Here is a 15,306-nt window from a genome sequence, read left to right as displayed (position 1 = left end):
CATCTCCTGTTAAAATATCAAGTTGCTGGTGAGGCTGCCTGAGACCCCGGAGGGACTACAACGACAGCAAACAATATTGGACAAGATGAATCAATGGTCTGTGTTCAAATGACAGCCTCAGTAATACAATAAATGGAAGAGCTGAGCTTTTAACTAGGCTGCTTCTTAGTGCTAGCGTGAGAAAGAAAGAAACAGTTTCTTTCTATGAAGTGGCATAGCGTGGGTTCCCAGTAAAAAGGTAAAGGTAAAGAGACCCCTGACCATTATGTCCAGTCGTGACCATCTCTGGGGTTGTGGCGCTCATCTCGCTTTATTGGCCGAGGGAGCCGGCGTACAGCTTCCGGGTCATGTGGCCAGCAGGACTAATCCGCTTCTGGCGAACCAGAGCAGCGCATGGAAACGCAGTTTACCTTCCTGCCGGAGCAGTACCTATTTATCTACTTGCACTTTGACGTGCTTTCAAACTGCTAGGTTGGCAGGAGCAGGGACTGAGAAACGGGAGCTCACCACATCGCGGGGATTCGAACCACCAACCTTCTGATCAGCAAGCCCTAGGCTCTGTGGTTTAACCCACAGCGCCACCCACGTCCCGGGTTCCCAGTGCCCAGCTGCAAAAAACTGACATGGTACTTTTGCACTAACATGGTACCTTTACCAATATATCAGTACCAGCACCTCATTTTTTTTATTTGTCCTAAAAGCACTGCTTCTGAACCTGAACCTTGTTTTAGCTGTATTGTCCTTGTACTGATGAAGGAATTTGCCAGCCAGAAAACAGGAAACTTGGGTGGGGGGACAAGTCGTTGTTCTTTCCTCTGGAGTGTATGCACCCTCTCATCACCTGAGAGAATGACAATGTGGGTCAGACTAAAGGGGAAATCATTTGTTCTGGAGCACAGGGTGAGGGAAAGCTATTTCAGAGCCACAGGCAGATGGCAGTAAAAAAAAAAGGTAACCAGTAGCTTAGGCTCTTTCTAGGCACGTTGCCATAGCAACAGGGAAGCGAAGATACTGCATGGCTGAAAGGGAAACAGGTTTAGCACTGGCAAAACTAAAATAAGGCCTTATCTTGGCCATCACTTCAATCTTTACACTTGACTGTCTCAGTATATTCACCAGAGGCATGCTGCTTCAGCGGGAGGCCTGCCTCTTTCAGCCACTCGGCTCCCAGTCCTAAATTTGTCATCTTCACAAAGACACCCCATTGCCTTACAGGTTCGAATCCCCATGATGGGGTGAGCCCCCGTTGCTCTGTCCCAGCTCCTGCCAACCTAGCAGTTCGAAAGCACGGCAGTGTGAGTAGATAAATAGGTACCACTGTGGCAGGAAGCTAAATGGTGTTTCCGTGCGCTCTGGTTTCTGTCACGGTGTCCCGTTGTGCCAGAAGTGGTTTAGTCATGCTGGCCACATGACCCGGAAAAGCTGTCTGTGGACAGATGCTGGCTCCCTCAGCCTGAAAGTGAGATGAGTGCCGCAACCCCATAGTCCAGGGGTCCTTTACCTTTTTTCCTTTTTATAAACGAACAATAATTCACAAATTATTTTACAACAGGCAGGGGATTCCACTGCATTTCAGTCACATCCCCAGAGACTACTGGAAATCCACAGCAGGTCCTCAGGTACAGAAACTCAGTGCTGCAATCTCATGCACTTTGCACTGGCTGCTGTTGGGGACCAGTGTAATGAAATGTTGCTCTGTGCAAATAAACGTAAGCAAATTCCCCCGCATGTAAAATGCTAGATGTCAGGGAGAAAGATAGCTTCTGGTCCCTGCCCCAGGAGCATTCTATCATGTGACTCCCCAACACAAACCCCATTGTCTTACAGGATGATGTACAAACAATCCGCAAGTCACAAGTTATTTTACAATAGTCACCATCTACAGAGAGGAGAATTCCATTGCCCTGAAGTAACACAGTCCTGACTGAGGCTCGCTTATTCATTTGGAGTCTTCCAAATCTTAATAGCGTAATTTCTAGAGACTGCTTGCCATTGATTCTATATATCATCATCATCAATCTTTATTATGGTCCAGAGACCCAACAAATCGTTACAAAGCAATACACAATTCATATAGCCTACCTCCAGGTTAAACAAGCATTTTGTTCAGAATATAGGGATCATTGGTTCTTGCAACCACCGATAAAAACTTTGCCACTGCTAACGTTCTAGCATTTGTCTGGTCTTCCAATAGGAACCTAACATAGTGAGCCTCTGATTTTCCTGGGAAAGGTACCAGCAAGGGTAGTATAAGTTCAGCCCTGGCTTGCTCATATTTTGCACAGTGCAACAAAATATGTTTTATGGAATTGATGTCTTGAGCACACGAGCAAAGTCTGTCCTGGTAGGGAACTCCTCTCAACCTGCCATCCAACACTGCAGAAGGAAAGACATTTAGTCTGGCTTTGGTGAAAAGCCTTCGGTAGTTTGGTACTGTCAGGTTTTTAATGTAAGATGTTAACTTAAAGACATGCCCTTATTGCACTCCTACTGCCAGCGGACTACAGACTGCGTGTGATCAAGATCGCAAGTCACTGTGTGCATTATCCCATAATCTTTGCTTTAACGTCTTTAGGGCACCTTCATAACCCAGGTAATATAGTTGGGGGGGTTCTAAATATACTAAAGTAGGTTTCTATGGAGGGACAAAAGTGTATATCAATTTTCACAGATCCTTAGATGTTTCAGCTGCCTCCCTGTGACTCGATTTCGGAAGCTCAGAAAATTTCAAAGGAAATAATCCTGGCCTGGATTTCAAATTTCAGGGGAAATCAACCTGGCCTGGAAATGGCGGCTGGAGCAGCCAGATGTTAGACTTTTCCAGGGTGGGGCTTTCTCACACAGGGATCTGCTGCCATTTCTGAAAGCTTCTGTCTTCTGCATAAGAGTTACAGGGCGGGGAAGGTGCTTAGCACGTTGGCTGCTGTTTGCAAGAACCATGCCTGAGTTTATGTGCACACAATGCATTGCCCTCGGCTGTACTTGAGGGACGATTCCAACAGATTCCACACGAAAAATGCTTATGTCCCTGTGGAGATGGCAGTACCGAATCAGTGGTGCATGTCCTTCTGGCTTGCACTCTTTATAAAGACCTGAGGAATGAGGTTATCACCCCTCTTTTATTGTCCATTCTGGGTCGCCCAGCCACTGCCACAGTTTCCTTTCTCTTGGCAGATCAAGATGAGCAGGTGACAGCAAAGGTTGCAGGGTTTTTAGCTGGGGCAATCAGAATAAGATCCACTATTTGACTATTGATTCAAAACCCTAAAATGTATTTTATATAACTGACTTTTTATTCTTTGTATATCGTGTTGTTGTTTTATTGCTATGGCCGAAGGCTGATGCAAATAAAGATTCATTCATTTGCACACTGTGATGGCCTGGGACTCGGGCTCGGAACCGGAGGAGTCTCGGTCCACACCGGATCCTCTGCCTCAGGCGGCATCTGAACCGAGTCTGGGGCCTGATTCTGAAGAGCCCCAGTCTGCACAGGTTCCCCTGCAACAAGCACCAGCTGGGCTGAGTCAGGGGCCTGAGCCTGCCCTGGCTCCAGATGCGGGGATTACCTCGGTGCCCTCTGCTGGGCAATCACGTGCAGCTGCTCCACTACCAGTTGGGTCAGGAGAGGCTGAGGCAGCCTCTGGGTCTAGTAACCCACCAACATCTCCCAAGCTGAAGACTCAGGTCTGAGAGAAGGAGAGACCTGAGTACTCGCGGGAGGAGTGCTCGCCTTCGGGCGAGACAGGGAGGTGAGTCCCTGGGGGATCAGGACTGGCCGTTACCCCGTCAGAGATAAAAGGCTGCCAGACCCCGCCCCAGGTTGCAGGAGCAACATTGCTGCTTGCCGGAACCTGCCTGTTACCCTACGCCTGACCTAGCCTGGTTTCCTGCTGGACTGACTCCTCATGGAATCCTTGGATTCGGGACTGGACCTGGACCCAGGGGCGCCGACTTATAAAAAATATTGGGGGGGCCCATACCGGGGTCCTGCCGCTGGTTCGCTCGGGTAGCCGGGAGAACGCAGTTCGAGGTGGCGGTGTTGGGGAGAGACCCTCGCTCAGGGCGCCACGAGACTTGGTGGCCGGCGGCCTATCTGGGGGGTTTTGGAGCGTATTTCGGCGGAGCGATTGGGGAGGAGGGGGCTTGTTGCCGGATTCTTCAGCTGGGCCGGAGATCCGCTGCTGGGGGGTGCCTGGGCCGAGTTGTGAGCACGGCCTGCTGAAGGGAGATCCAGCCGATTGCGCGACGGGGACGGCCGGGGCTCTCCGGCTAGGGCGCGCGGCTGGCTGGCTGGCTGGCTGGCGAGGGAGCAGGTGGGGAGGAGGCGGGGGACGGCGGCGGCGCTCTGCTGGAGGGGCGCCCGAGATTATTGGGGGGGCGGAGCCCTCCCAAACGAATTTTTGAGGGGGCTCGGGCCCCCTCAGGCCCCATGGAGTCGGCGCCTATGCCTGGACCGTGTTGCTCGGGTTAACCCCCGGGCCCAGCACACACACAATGGCTGGAATAGAGTGTCTGTGGTTCATCCAGGAGGGTGTCTGGGCTCTCTTTACCTGGATGTGAGAATCTAGCCGGGGTCATTTTCCTGTACGATGCATATTTACACTGCCTCTCTTGTGTTGTAGTCTCTGTTCCTGTATGGGGGACCCACAATTCAGCGGTAGTATACAAAGTTATGCTCTGCTTGCAGAAGGTCCCCGATTCCTTCTCTGAGATCTCCAGAGGGTTCAGAATAGTTTCTGGCAGAGTAGAATTTTTGGTTAAGTGACCAGTGGAATGGTCCAGTTTACTACATGGCACTGTGGCTCCAAGGTTTTTCAGTCTAAGGCACAAGTTGGGTGTGTATCTTGTATCTTTCCCTTGCAGAGAGAAAAGCAACTTGGAGTTGGCAGGGATTTTTGGTGGTGAAATGACCAAGTTCAAATCTTTACTAGTTAGCCAAAGGCTAGCGATGGCACATAATAAATCCCTGAGGAGTGGCAAACAAACAAAATCTTCCTATCTTTCACACTGCAACAATGCAAATAAACATAACACAATTCAAAAAGGAAGTGAATTGTCATATGCATTTATAATTTAACTTGATATTCAATACTTAGCCTGTAACTTGGCTAACAGAAAAAGACTAAGCTCAAATCTGCCTTTTTTCAAAGGGAAGGCTTTTATTTTATTTTTAAAGACTGGCTGCAAGAGATGCATGTGCAGAGGGAACTGAGAGAAGATAGGTATGGCCTGGGCTTCTTTTTCAGCTTAAACTCGGTTCTGGCACCTCTCAGGTGGACACCATTGCCATTACAGTGGAATCTCAAGTTACGAACCTAATTCATTCCAGAGGTCTGTTCTTAAGCTGAAATTGTTCTTAACTAGAGGCGTGCTTTTCGCTCATGGGGCCTCTTGCTGCCGCTGCACTGCCAGCACACGATTTCCATTCTCATCCTGGGGCAAAGTTTTCAACTCGAGGTAACTCTTCCAGGTTAGCGGAGTTTGTAACCTCAAGTGTTTGTAACCTGAGGCGTTTGTAACTCGAGGTACCACTGTGTAAGAGAACAAGGCAGGCATTCATGATATGTCCCAGCACCTCTTTTTCTCAAAAAATAGCACCGGGTGTGTGACTTTATATTTCACCAGGGTACTCTAGTGACAACGAATTGTGTCTTCGTTGATAGACCTGTTGCAGATGGGTAGGGTATAAATAATAAAATTATTATTATTATTATTATTATTATTATTAATGTTGGTTTGGTGTTGGCAATTTGTGCATGGATCCTGCTGGTTCTAATGCCAAGTTTTTATATAGAGAGAGATTTTTGCTAGCTTTAGCCTTTCCAGAAGGAGACCCCCTTCCTTCTGTATTGGAGGGAAACTGGAGATGTAAATCTCCCAGGCCTGCCCTGTTTGTGGTCCCCGAGCAGGGATGCAGCTCGCAGAATCCTGGGCGCCTGGGATTGGCTCTCCCGCTTGGGGGCGAGGAGGAGGCAGCGGCCTGGGCATTGGCAGGGCCTTTCCCCTCTGTCTGCTGCTGCTGCTGCTGCAGCCGCCGCTTTATTTTTAGCCGGCGGCTCAGCTCCGCTCAGCTGCTGTTGCAAGAGAGGAGGCTGGTGGGAGGAGACGAGGCAGATCTTCAGCCGGCTGCGAGGAGGAGGAGGAGCAGCGGGAGGAGGAAGCCTGGCGCACCGGCCAAGCGCGCCCCGCATGCACGGAGCGGTGCCCTCTCCTCCCATCGCTGCTGGGGACGCACGGCGGCCGCTGGCTTTCCCCGCGCGGCCCCCGGGAGAGAGCCGAGAGCTGCCGGAGCCCAGGCTCCCTCCGTGCTGCGGCAGCGGGGGCGCAGCTCGCCTTTGCAGATGGCCAGTCCGGGCTCGGGGCTGCTGGAGGCGACGCAGCCTCCGGGGGACTCGCCGGAGCCAGCTTTGGCCGAAGCGCAGCAGTGGATCGAGGTAAACGGAGCGCCAGCAACCTCTCGTCTTCCTCCCCTTCGTGCATAGGGTCCTTTTGCAGTAGCTCTCCCCCTTCCCCACACCCACGCCAAAAATTATCCCACTGCAGTGCCTTGGGCCACCGATCCGCGCGAGATTGGCAACCGGTTTGGGGAAGTAGGCGCAATTTTGCGCGCAAAGGTTCTCCATCTCTCTCTCTCTCTCTCTCTCTCTCTCTCTCTCTCTCTCTCTCTCTCTCTCTCTCTCTCTCTCCCCTCCCTCTCCCCATCTCCGGCTCTGGCAGTTTCCCCCTGATGGTGCAGAGTTGCCATCGCCTGCTGAAAAGACAGGACGTCGGTGAGGTTCAGAAAGAACTGCTGCAGTAGCAGCAGCAGCAGGTTCAGTTCGCGGGGCGCATTTTTTAGGCGGCTGGAGGGATGCGTCTCTCTCCCTCTCTCTCTCTCCTTCCTCCCTGTCCCCGCTCTTCCTCTTCCTCTGGTCGCCCTTCCTTGCAGTCTAATCTCTTAATCGCATTTATTTCCCTCTCTGGGCAGAATGAAACGAAACGAGAGATGGTAAACAAGGGGAGCGCTCGGCAGAGAGCTCGCCTATCCTCCGAAGGAGGAGGTCTTGGGGATTTCAGAGCAAAGAGCTACTCTCCAGGTCTGGATGCTGAAAATGGGATAATCCAGACAGGTTCAAGTGCAGGAGGGTGCTGTCTTAGCGGCAGCTGAGGGCTGGGAGAACGTGGCCCACATCAAATAATCTCCGATAGTTTATACTGTTATAGTACTGTGGTCCAGATCATTGTATAAATAGTGATTTCCCCCTCCTGCTCCTTCCAGGTAGCAGAATAATGCACCTATTTTGCTTTGCACACCTGAGCGGAGAGTCGTATTTTTGACCACTGGGATTTGTCGTTAGTACATCCAATTATGGCCCTCTAATGTGTGAACTATTGTTATCATTATCACTGTTATTATTAGAGGCGTGCACAAGCTTTGGGCCTTAACACGCTATTGGGGAAGGTGAATGATGCTTCTACTTTGGAACCATACAGAGTGGTTGGTTTTTTGCATCCATACAAAGAGGCAAGAATGAGACACTCTGAGAACATCAGTATCAACCAAAAGCGTTTCTTACAGACTGACTTTAGTGTTCCAACTGAGCCTTGGCTGCCTTCTTCCAGCAGAGAAGCAGACTTCTGTGTAACCTGAAGGCTTGCGCACACATTAACTAAAGCCATATATAGCACCTCCACTCTCTGTGCCTGGGAAGACGAGAAATAGTTTGGCTATAAAAAGTGTGGAAAATATTTGAATTGTTTGGTGTAGGCAAGGAAAGTGCATTTTTAGAGAAACCTGCCACTATTTCGAGGGTCACATTGTTGCTCGCATGTTAGTTCAATATCAAAAGGGTGCGTTGGCGAGGGGAGCTCACCTCCAAGCTTAGCTCCCCACGCACCATTGTCTTGGGTGCTTTTATTCCAGCCTGGCCCACTTCTGGAATTGCCCTAGGAGAAAAGTGAGAGGGCTTGTAAGCATTTGATTTCAGTGTGGATTAGAATCTGCCTATGGGACGCAGGTGGTGCTGTGGGTTAAACCACTGAGCCTAGGACTTGCCGATCAGAAGGTCGGCGGTTAGAATCCCCTCTACGGGGTGAGCTCCTGTAGCTTGCTCCCTGCTCCTGCCAACCTAGCAGTACGAAAGCACGTCAAAGTGCAAGTAGCTAAATAGGTACCGCTACGGCGGGAAAGGAAACGGCGTTTCAGTGCGCTGCTCTGGTTTGCCAGAAGCGGCTTGGTCATGCTGGCCACATGACCCGGAAGCTGTACACTGGCTTCCTCAGTCAGTAAAGCGAGATGAGCGCCGCAACCCCAGAGTTGGCCACGACTGGACCTAATGGTCAGGGGTCCCTTTACCTTTATCTTCTCATTAAATCAGGGTTGTCCGCATGACACCCCCTTCAACCACCTGCAATTTTGCTCATTTCCACTCTCCAAATGTGGATTTACCCAACCTGGTAATAATTCAACATGCGGTTCAAAATCTGACACCTAATTGTGCCACCTGGAGCAGCATCCACAATGCTCTAGTGTTATTACAGTCGTACCTTGGCTCCCAAACACTGCAAACCCGGAAGTGACTGTTCCGGTTTGCGACCGTTCTTTGGAACCCGAATGTCCGTTGGGGCTTTTGCGACTTCTGATTGGCTGCAGGAGCTTCCTGCAACCAATCAGGAGCCGTGCTTTGGTTTCTGAACGTTTTGGAAGTCGAACGGACTTCCGGAACAGATTCCGTTCGACTTCCAAGGTACGACTGTAATTTGATTTTTATTTATTTTAGAACATATACCACATGATTGGTTGTTGTTGTTTTTAAACCAAACAAACCCTCAAAGCAGTTTAAAAGGTAAAGGTAAAGGTACCCCTGCCCGTACGGGCCAGTCTTGACAGACTCTAGGGTTGTGCGCTCATCTCACTCTAGAGGGCGGGAGCCAGCGCTGTCCCCAGACGCTTCCAGGTCACATGGCCAGTGTGACAAGCTGCATCTGGCGAGCCAGTGCAGCACACGGAACGCTGTTTACCTTCCTGCTGGTAAGCGGTCCCTATTTATCTACTTGCACCCGGGGGTGCTTTCGAACTGCTAGGTTGGCAGGCGCTGGGACCGAGCAACAGGAGCGCACCCCGCCGTGGGGATTCAAACCGCCGACCATGCGATTGGCAAGTCCTAGACTCTGAGGTTTTACCCACAGCGCCACCCGCGTCCCTCAAAGCAGTTTGCAAAAGAATAAAACAATGAATCATTTCCCCCCTCACCTACTCCCATTTCTGTGTCCCCTCGTATCCCCTTACCTTCATTTTTTATTTGGCGGCGCTTGTGGCTATTTCTTGGTAGGCTTCTCCAGGCATGAGCACTGCCTAGATTTTTAAAACAGTGTTTAAACATTCAGATTCACAAAACTAAGGAAAACCGTGTAACACAGCAGCCTTTAGCTTATTTGTGTTGATCTGTAAAACGTTTTGTGAATGATTTTGTGGTTTTATATCTTGATTTTATTCTGTGAACTGCCCTGAAACCCCCGGGTATAGGGTGGTATATAAATAATAATAATAATAATAATAATAATAATAATAATAATAATAATAATAATGATGATGATGATGATGATGTCTCTGGAATTGCCAGCTTTGGGGAGCTGGGAATTTGGCTTCTCTCTCTCTTTTTTGTTTTTGCCTTCCGCCTACATGTTTGGACTGTCCCACCTTCATGCAGTTTTTGCACACAACATTGGATGCTGGGAACAATGACAAAAAAGTACCTGAATAAATAGGAGCACAATGAAAATAAATCGCTTGCCATTTTCCCTTCCTATCTTTTTTTTTAAAAGGGTCACATGCACGTAAAGTTCTACCTTTGCACATGTCTTGTTTGTGCTCAAATGGAAGAAGAAGAAACAGCAAATTAGAGAGGAGGGTCGGAAGCACACTGTGGATTGACCCATGCCCATGACTATGGAGGGGAAACAGCAGTTTTGCAACCAAAATGCAAGCGTGTATGGATTTCTAAGCTCAAACTGGAATGGGAATACAGTGGATTTGCAGTGAGATCGCGCACAAATTTGAGCTTCCTGCTTCACTTTCCTGCATATCTCTTTTGATGCTAAAACCAATAGTTAAAAACATTATGTACATGCAACACCCTGTTCTTATTTTAATGGGACAGATATGTGATCAAAGAAATGTGGCTGTTCTTCTTGCACATAATTTTGCCCTCAGTTCTTCTGATTTATTCCTTCCTGCGCATTGTAGCCATTCAAAATCCCTGGATCCTCAGTGCCAAATAAGAGAGGGATACAGTATTCTTTACCAGAAGGCATGTGGGTTTATTGTGTTGAGTGATTGAAGGGACTTGTCAGCCAGGTCTTCAAGAATGCAGGGGCTTTTAATTTCTTTGTTACAGTGTGACAGCTCCTTTTGTCACCAACTGATAAGAGGGGATGAGACAGGCTTACAGGTGGAGCCTAGGCTCAACTTTTGCCTGGGACTTCATTGAGTTCCATGGGACTTACTCCCAAGTAAGTTTGTACAGTACAGTGTTGCAGTTCGAGTCTTGCTGAAATTGGAACATGTGATCAGGCAAAATGAGCTCTAGATACAGTTTAGTTTAGATCAAATGTGGGCAACTAAAAAAAACCAAAACAAAAACTTGGCCGAGCCAAATGAAAAATGAATGAATAGTCACGCGAAACCTTAAAGGCTTAACTAATTTGTTATGGGAAATGTTTCACCCTGAACATACTCACTCCTTCACCAAAGTGACTTATTGGCTGTATTTGCATGTAATGCCATTTTGCATGGTGAGGATGAGACACATTGAGCACTGGGCTTGTCTTATCTCTGTTCCTTTTTCTTTCTCGAGCGCAGCTTCCAGGAGATCGTAAGCTTCTGCTTTTTTCTTTTTAGATTAACCTCAGGTCGCCGTGTCCTCTGAACTCAGGTAAACCGTGGTTAACCTTAACCATGGCTTGTTGAAACAAGCCAGCTTAAAACCGCAGGTTAGTCTGGGTTGGGATGTTACATTGAGTTTTGAGGAATCCAAAACAGAAGCAAGAACTTCTGCACTCATCACAGCCATGCTGGAGATGAGATTGTGTGAGTTTGCCTGGTGGAGAACCACTGGCCCGAAAGCCAAACCTGGTCTCCCAGCCTTCCCATTTGGCCAATGAGGCTGGTCTCCGAGAATGACACCCACTAGTCCCACACATGTCATCATATGTGAAGTCAGGTGCGAGGCAGGCAGAGCTTTGGTTTCAGAAAGCAGGACAGATCTTCCTGTACATTGGCTGCTGTGCAGAGACCTGTCTGGTGCAACCAAACCCTGCAAAAAAAGCAGGTTTGAATTATCCATGCATCAGCCAGGCAGTCCCAGGCCTTAAAAGGTTCCCCACCTGGTGCTAAATCGTGGATTGGTGCTACTCACAAACCAGATGGTTATGTCACTTGGCAATGATGTCGGGGAGCTGAATTATTCAAAGCCGTATTAAATCTTGTTGTTGTTTAGTCATTTAGTCGTGTCCGACTCTTCGTGACCCCATGGACCAGAGCACGCCAGGCACTCCTGTCTTCCACTGCCTCCCGCAGTTTGGTCAAACTCATGCTGGTAGCTTTGAGAACACTGTCCAACCATCTCATCCTCTGTCGTCCCCTTCTCCTTGTGCCCTCCATCTTTCCCAACATCAGGGTCTTTTCCAGGGAGTCTTCTCTTCTCATGAGGTGGCCAAAGTATTGGAGCCTCAGCTTCAGGATCTGTCCTTCCAGTGAGCACTCAGGGCTGATTTCCTTAGGAATGGAGAGGTTTGATCTTCTTGCAGTCCATGGGACTCTCAAGAGTCTCCTCCAGCACCATAATTCAAAAGCATCAATTCTTCGGCGATCAGCCTTCTTTATGGTCCAGCTCTCACTTCCATACATCACTACTGGGAAAACCATAGCTTTAACTATACGGACCTTAAATCTTAGTGCTCGTAATTGTTTAGCGCTTTATTAGACGGCTATTTACATTATTGTAAATGCTTATCTTTATTTTTTTTAGCTCTTTTGAGGAGTGAGAATTGCAAAATATGTGAAAAATATTTGGGCTTCTTGCTGTTCATTTCTTTGCTTTATTTCATGTAGCCCAGGGGGTCTACAGACCCTTCACTTTTTAAGAAAGCGGCATGGGTTTAGACAAGATTCTAAAGTGTCAAGTGTTCCTTGAGGGTTGCATGCCTCCATCCACCCCCAAGATGAAACATAATAGTTAGCTGTAAAGTCCTAGTCTTAAAATAGCTATTAATCTAGTAACCACTGCACATGAGCTATCTTTCTATCATAGTATTTATAGAGTCGTTTGCTACATCTCCAGCAAAAGTGGTCTAATAAACAGTGTGTGAGGTCCTGTAATAAAGTCTACATTCTCGTTTGGGTATACTTGCTTGTTAAGCTTCAACAAGTCGGTTTCTATAAGGGCCTCTCTAAACAATTGGTGTAATAAATCTGGTTTCTCATATCTGTTCAAGAAACTTACCTCTCCTATCTCCCTGTTTGTTTCTGACATGTTTTATTTTCATGACACTTCAAACTGCAGGATTTTGTGTCACATACTGACAGGGCACCTGCCAAATACTTTGTGCGACATAAAGGATACAATTCCTCAAGCCCTTACACCACATTACAGTCATACCTCAAGTTGAATGCGCTTCGGGTTGAGCGCGTTCGAGTTGCGCTCCGTGGCAACCTGGAAGTAACGGAGCGCGTTACTTCCGAGTTCCGCCGCTTGCGCATGCGCAGACGCTCAAAATGACATCACACACATGCGCAGAAGCAGCGAAACGTGATCCGCGCATGCGCAGATGTGCCGTCGCATCTTGTGTTCCGTTGGGATGCGAACAGCGCTCCGGAACGAATCCCGTTCGCATCCCGAGGTACCACTATACTACTACTACTACTACTACTACTACTACTACTACTACAGTACTTGTTCATCTAGTCCTCTAAGCAACATAAAGCACGTAGTTACAAAAAAGGTCAATGAAATGAATAGTAACACATCAAATTGGATAGAATACATAGGCACACACATGCAAATACACAAAAAGAGCTAAAATAACCATCCCAGTAAAAACAGAGTGCTCAAATATTGTCAAAGTTGAGACTAAAATTATGTTCATGAGCTCTTTGCCTCGTGCCCAAAAGATGATGTTGTAGTTGCCAGGCAGGCTTCTTAGGGGAGAGAGTTGCGTGAGCTTTATTTTATTATTTGGTAGCTGTTCTCCTATTTTAAAAGTGCATATCTAGCCAGATTTTTTTTATTAAATGGCTAGATGGATGGGAGCAAAGCAAGTTTCCCCTTTAAGTTCCGCGTAGATGGGAAAAAATGGTGTAACTGAAGGGTGACTTGACTTGGTACAAAAGCATTTAATTGTGCTTGGGGCACTCTTTAATTGGTCACATTGAAATACCTGCTCCTTAGTTGTAAAATATTGTTGATTCACCCCCCCTCCCTTCCTTTCTCCACTATTTACAGTATAGGCATTCCCACAAGTTGTTGAATCCACTTGGCTGCTGTCTTTGACTTGTGTGCGTGCGCGCGCGCGCACACACACACACACACACACACACTTCTAATTGCTGTCAAGCCTTGGTGGAAGGGAACCAATAGCAGGCTTTTTAACTGAAAGATGGGGTAGAGATCTAAAAATAAATAAATGAATGAATGAAAATGCACCTGCTGTTCATTGCAATTGATCGATGAGATTGGAATTCAGATATAGCATTATTGAAGATCTGAGAAGATGCCAGTGTCTGGACTTTCGGGTGAATGTTAACTTGAGAGCACTGGAGACATGAGCAAATTGCAAAGTTTTTTTGGCTGAAGGAGACAAAATTGGGGGGGGGGGCTTGGGAGAGCAGAGTAGGGGAGGCACTGGAGTAATCTGATGCGAATAAAATGGACTGACTGGAATGGTATTTATTTATTCTAAAGCATTTTTAGAGGTTTCCCAAGTATTGGGGTGGGGGGTGGGGGGAGCTGGCAGGAACAGGGTGGGGAGGAGCATGAACTGGATTATAATCTTGTTTCAATTGGTTTAAAGCTCTTTTTTTGTTTTAAACCTTGAGATGAAATATTCACACTTGGCATTCAAGATTGTGCGGTGTAAGAATGGCAAAAGACAAAGAAGAAGGTGTGACTTCTACATTTTGTCCTGACCTTGCTGAAAAGCAGTTTGAGAATTTGGGCAATTTCCATTAGAAATTGATAATTTAGGATTTATGTATCAACTTCAGCAAAGTTATACTATTTTGAGCCACATGAACACGTCACGTGCAAGTGTTTTTAATTCACTTTCATTGTGGAAAATTAATATCGAAAAGTCTTCTCTTTTTGTAGGTTTCTCTTACTTGATTCTGTTAGTCACAGGTGGTTATTGCTCAGGGGCTGCCAACCAATAATTAACACTGTCAGAATTTGGATTTGTTACGGGCTCTGACAGGTCAACAACATTGGCTTTTCCACTGCAGAAGTGTGGCATGGAACCGTTGACACAACCGTTCATAGACCTATTTATTGATCAGGTTTTTTAAAGCCAACTTCAGTTCAGTGCAAAGATCACCAGAGCAGTTTACAGTAAGAACAACCGATTGCAACAATTCAATTAAACTATAAAACCACAAGCGATTTGGCACAATAAAAGCAGCAGGAAAAATCAGACAAAAAGTTGCACAAAAGATTGACCAAAATAAAAATAAAAATCATGAACACAATTTCACAGGATGCCATTTCAAAGGCAGCCCTTTCGTTACTCCTGAGATCCATGGATAAAAGGTGGTATACAAAATTAATGGATGATGAAGATAATAAACCACCTCACCTCTGATGACAGCAATACCTGGAGAAGCACCTCTGTAACTGATTGCAGTGCATGGGGGTCAGATTGATGTAAAAGCAGGCATTCATTTCAGGTATGCTGGACCCGTTATGCAGGGCTTTGAAGGGAGAAATGAACTTGCATTTAAATGTGAGCTATGGGCTGGAGAACTGGGGTCACAGTTCAATCTGCAGATTTCCTCCTCCAAAGGCTATATCAATTCATATGCCAAATGTTGGGCTTTAAAAATCTATGCTGACCTGATTTACTGGACAGATACACATTCCTTCTACTCTTGTGTGAATTGGCCACTATCACTGATAGGATAGTTCTTTGCAGTGGCCAGTTTGCACGATCCATTTGCCATATTTGTTTGGTTCAGGACAAGTCTTGGGTCTTGCATTTTTTTAAATTTGTTTTTTTTGTTTTGCTATCTACCTTGGACTATAAAGCAATGGGGTGTGTATGTGTGTGCATACACAC

At 47.1% G+C, this 15,306-nt stretch overlaps 1 protein-coding gene across 10 annotated transcripts in view; it reads left to right on the top strand.

Moving 5' to 3' along the window:
* Positions 1 to 6,050: 6,050 nt before the first annotated feature.
* The window catches only part of LIMCH1 (LIM and calponin homology domains 1), a 223,720-nt gene continuing 214,464 nt past the window's right edge, over positions 6,051 to 15,306 (top strand). For 3 of the 10 annotated variants that reach the window (XM_081208634.1, XM_081208633.1, XM_081208629.1), the window contains exon 1: positions 6,055 to 6,434. In XM_081208634.1, the coding sequence (XP_081064760.1) occupies positions 6,342 to 6,434 (93 nt within the window). In that variant the 5' untranslated portion in view covers positions 6,055 to 6,341. Of the gene's footprint in view, positions 6,435 to 15,306 lie in introns of all 10 variants that reach the window. The other 7 variants (XM_081208636.1, XM_081208632.1, XM_081208638.1 and 4 more) reach the window with 5 other exon arrangements.

Source organism: Podarcis bocagei (assembly GCF_964188305.1).
Source record: "Podarcis bocagei genome assembly, chromosome: 9".
NCBI lineage: Eukaryota > Metazoa > Chordata > Lepidosauria > Squamata > Lacertidae > Podarcis > Podarcis bocagei.
Note: the sequence above shows the minus strand (reverse complement) of the source record. Positions and strands in the feature narration are given on the sequence as shown.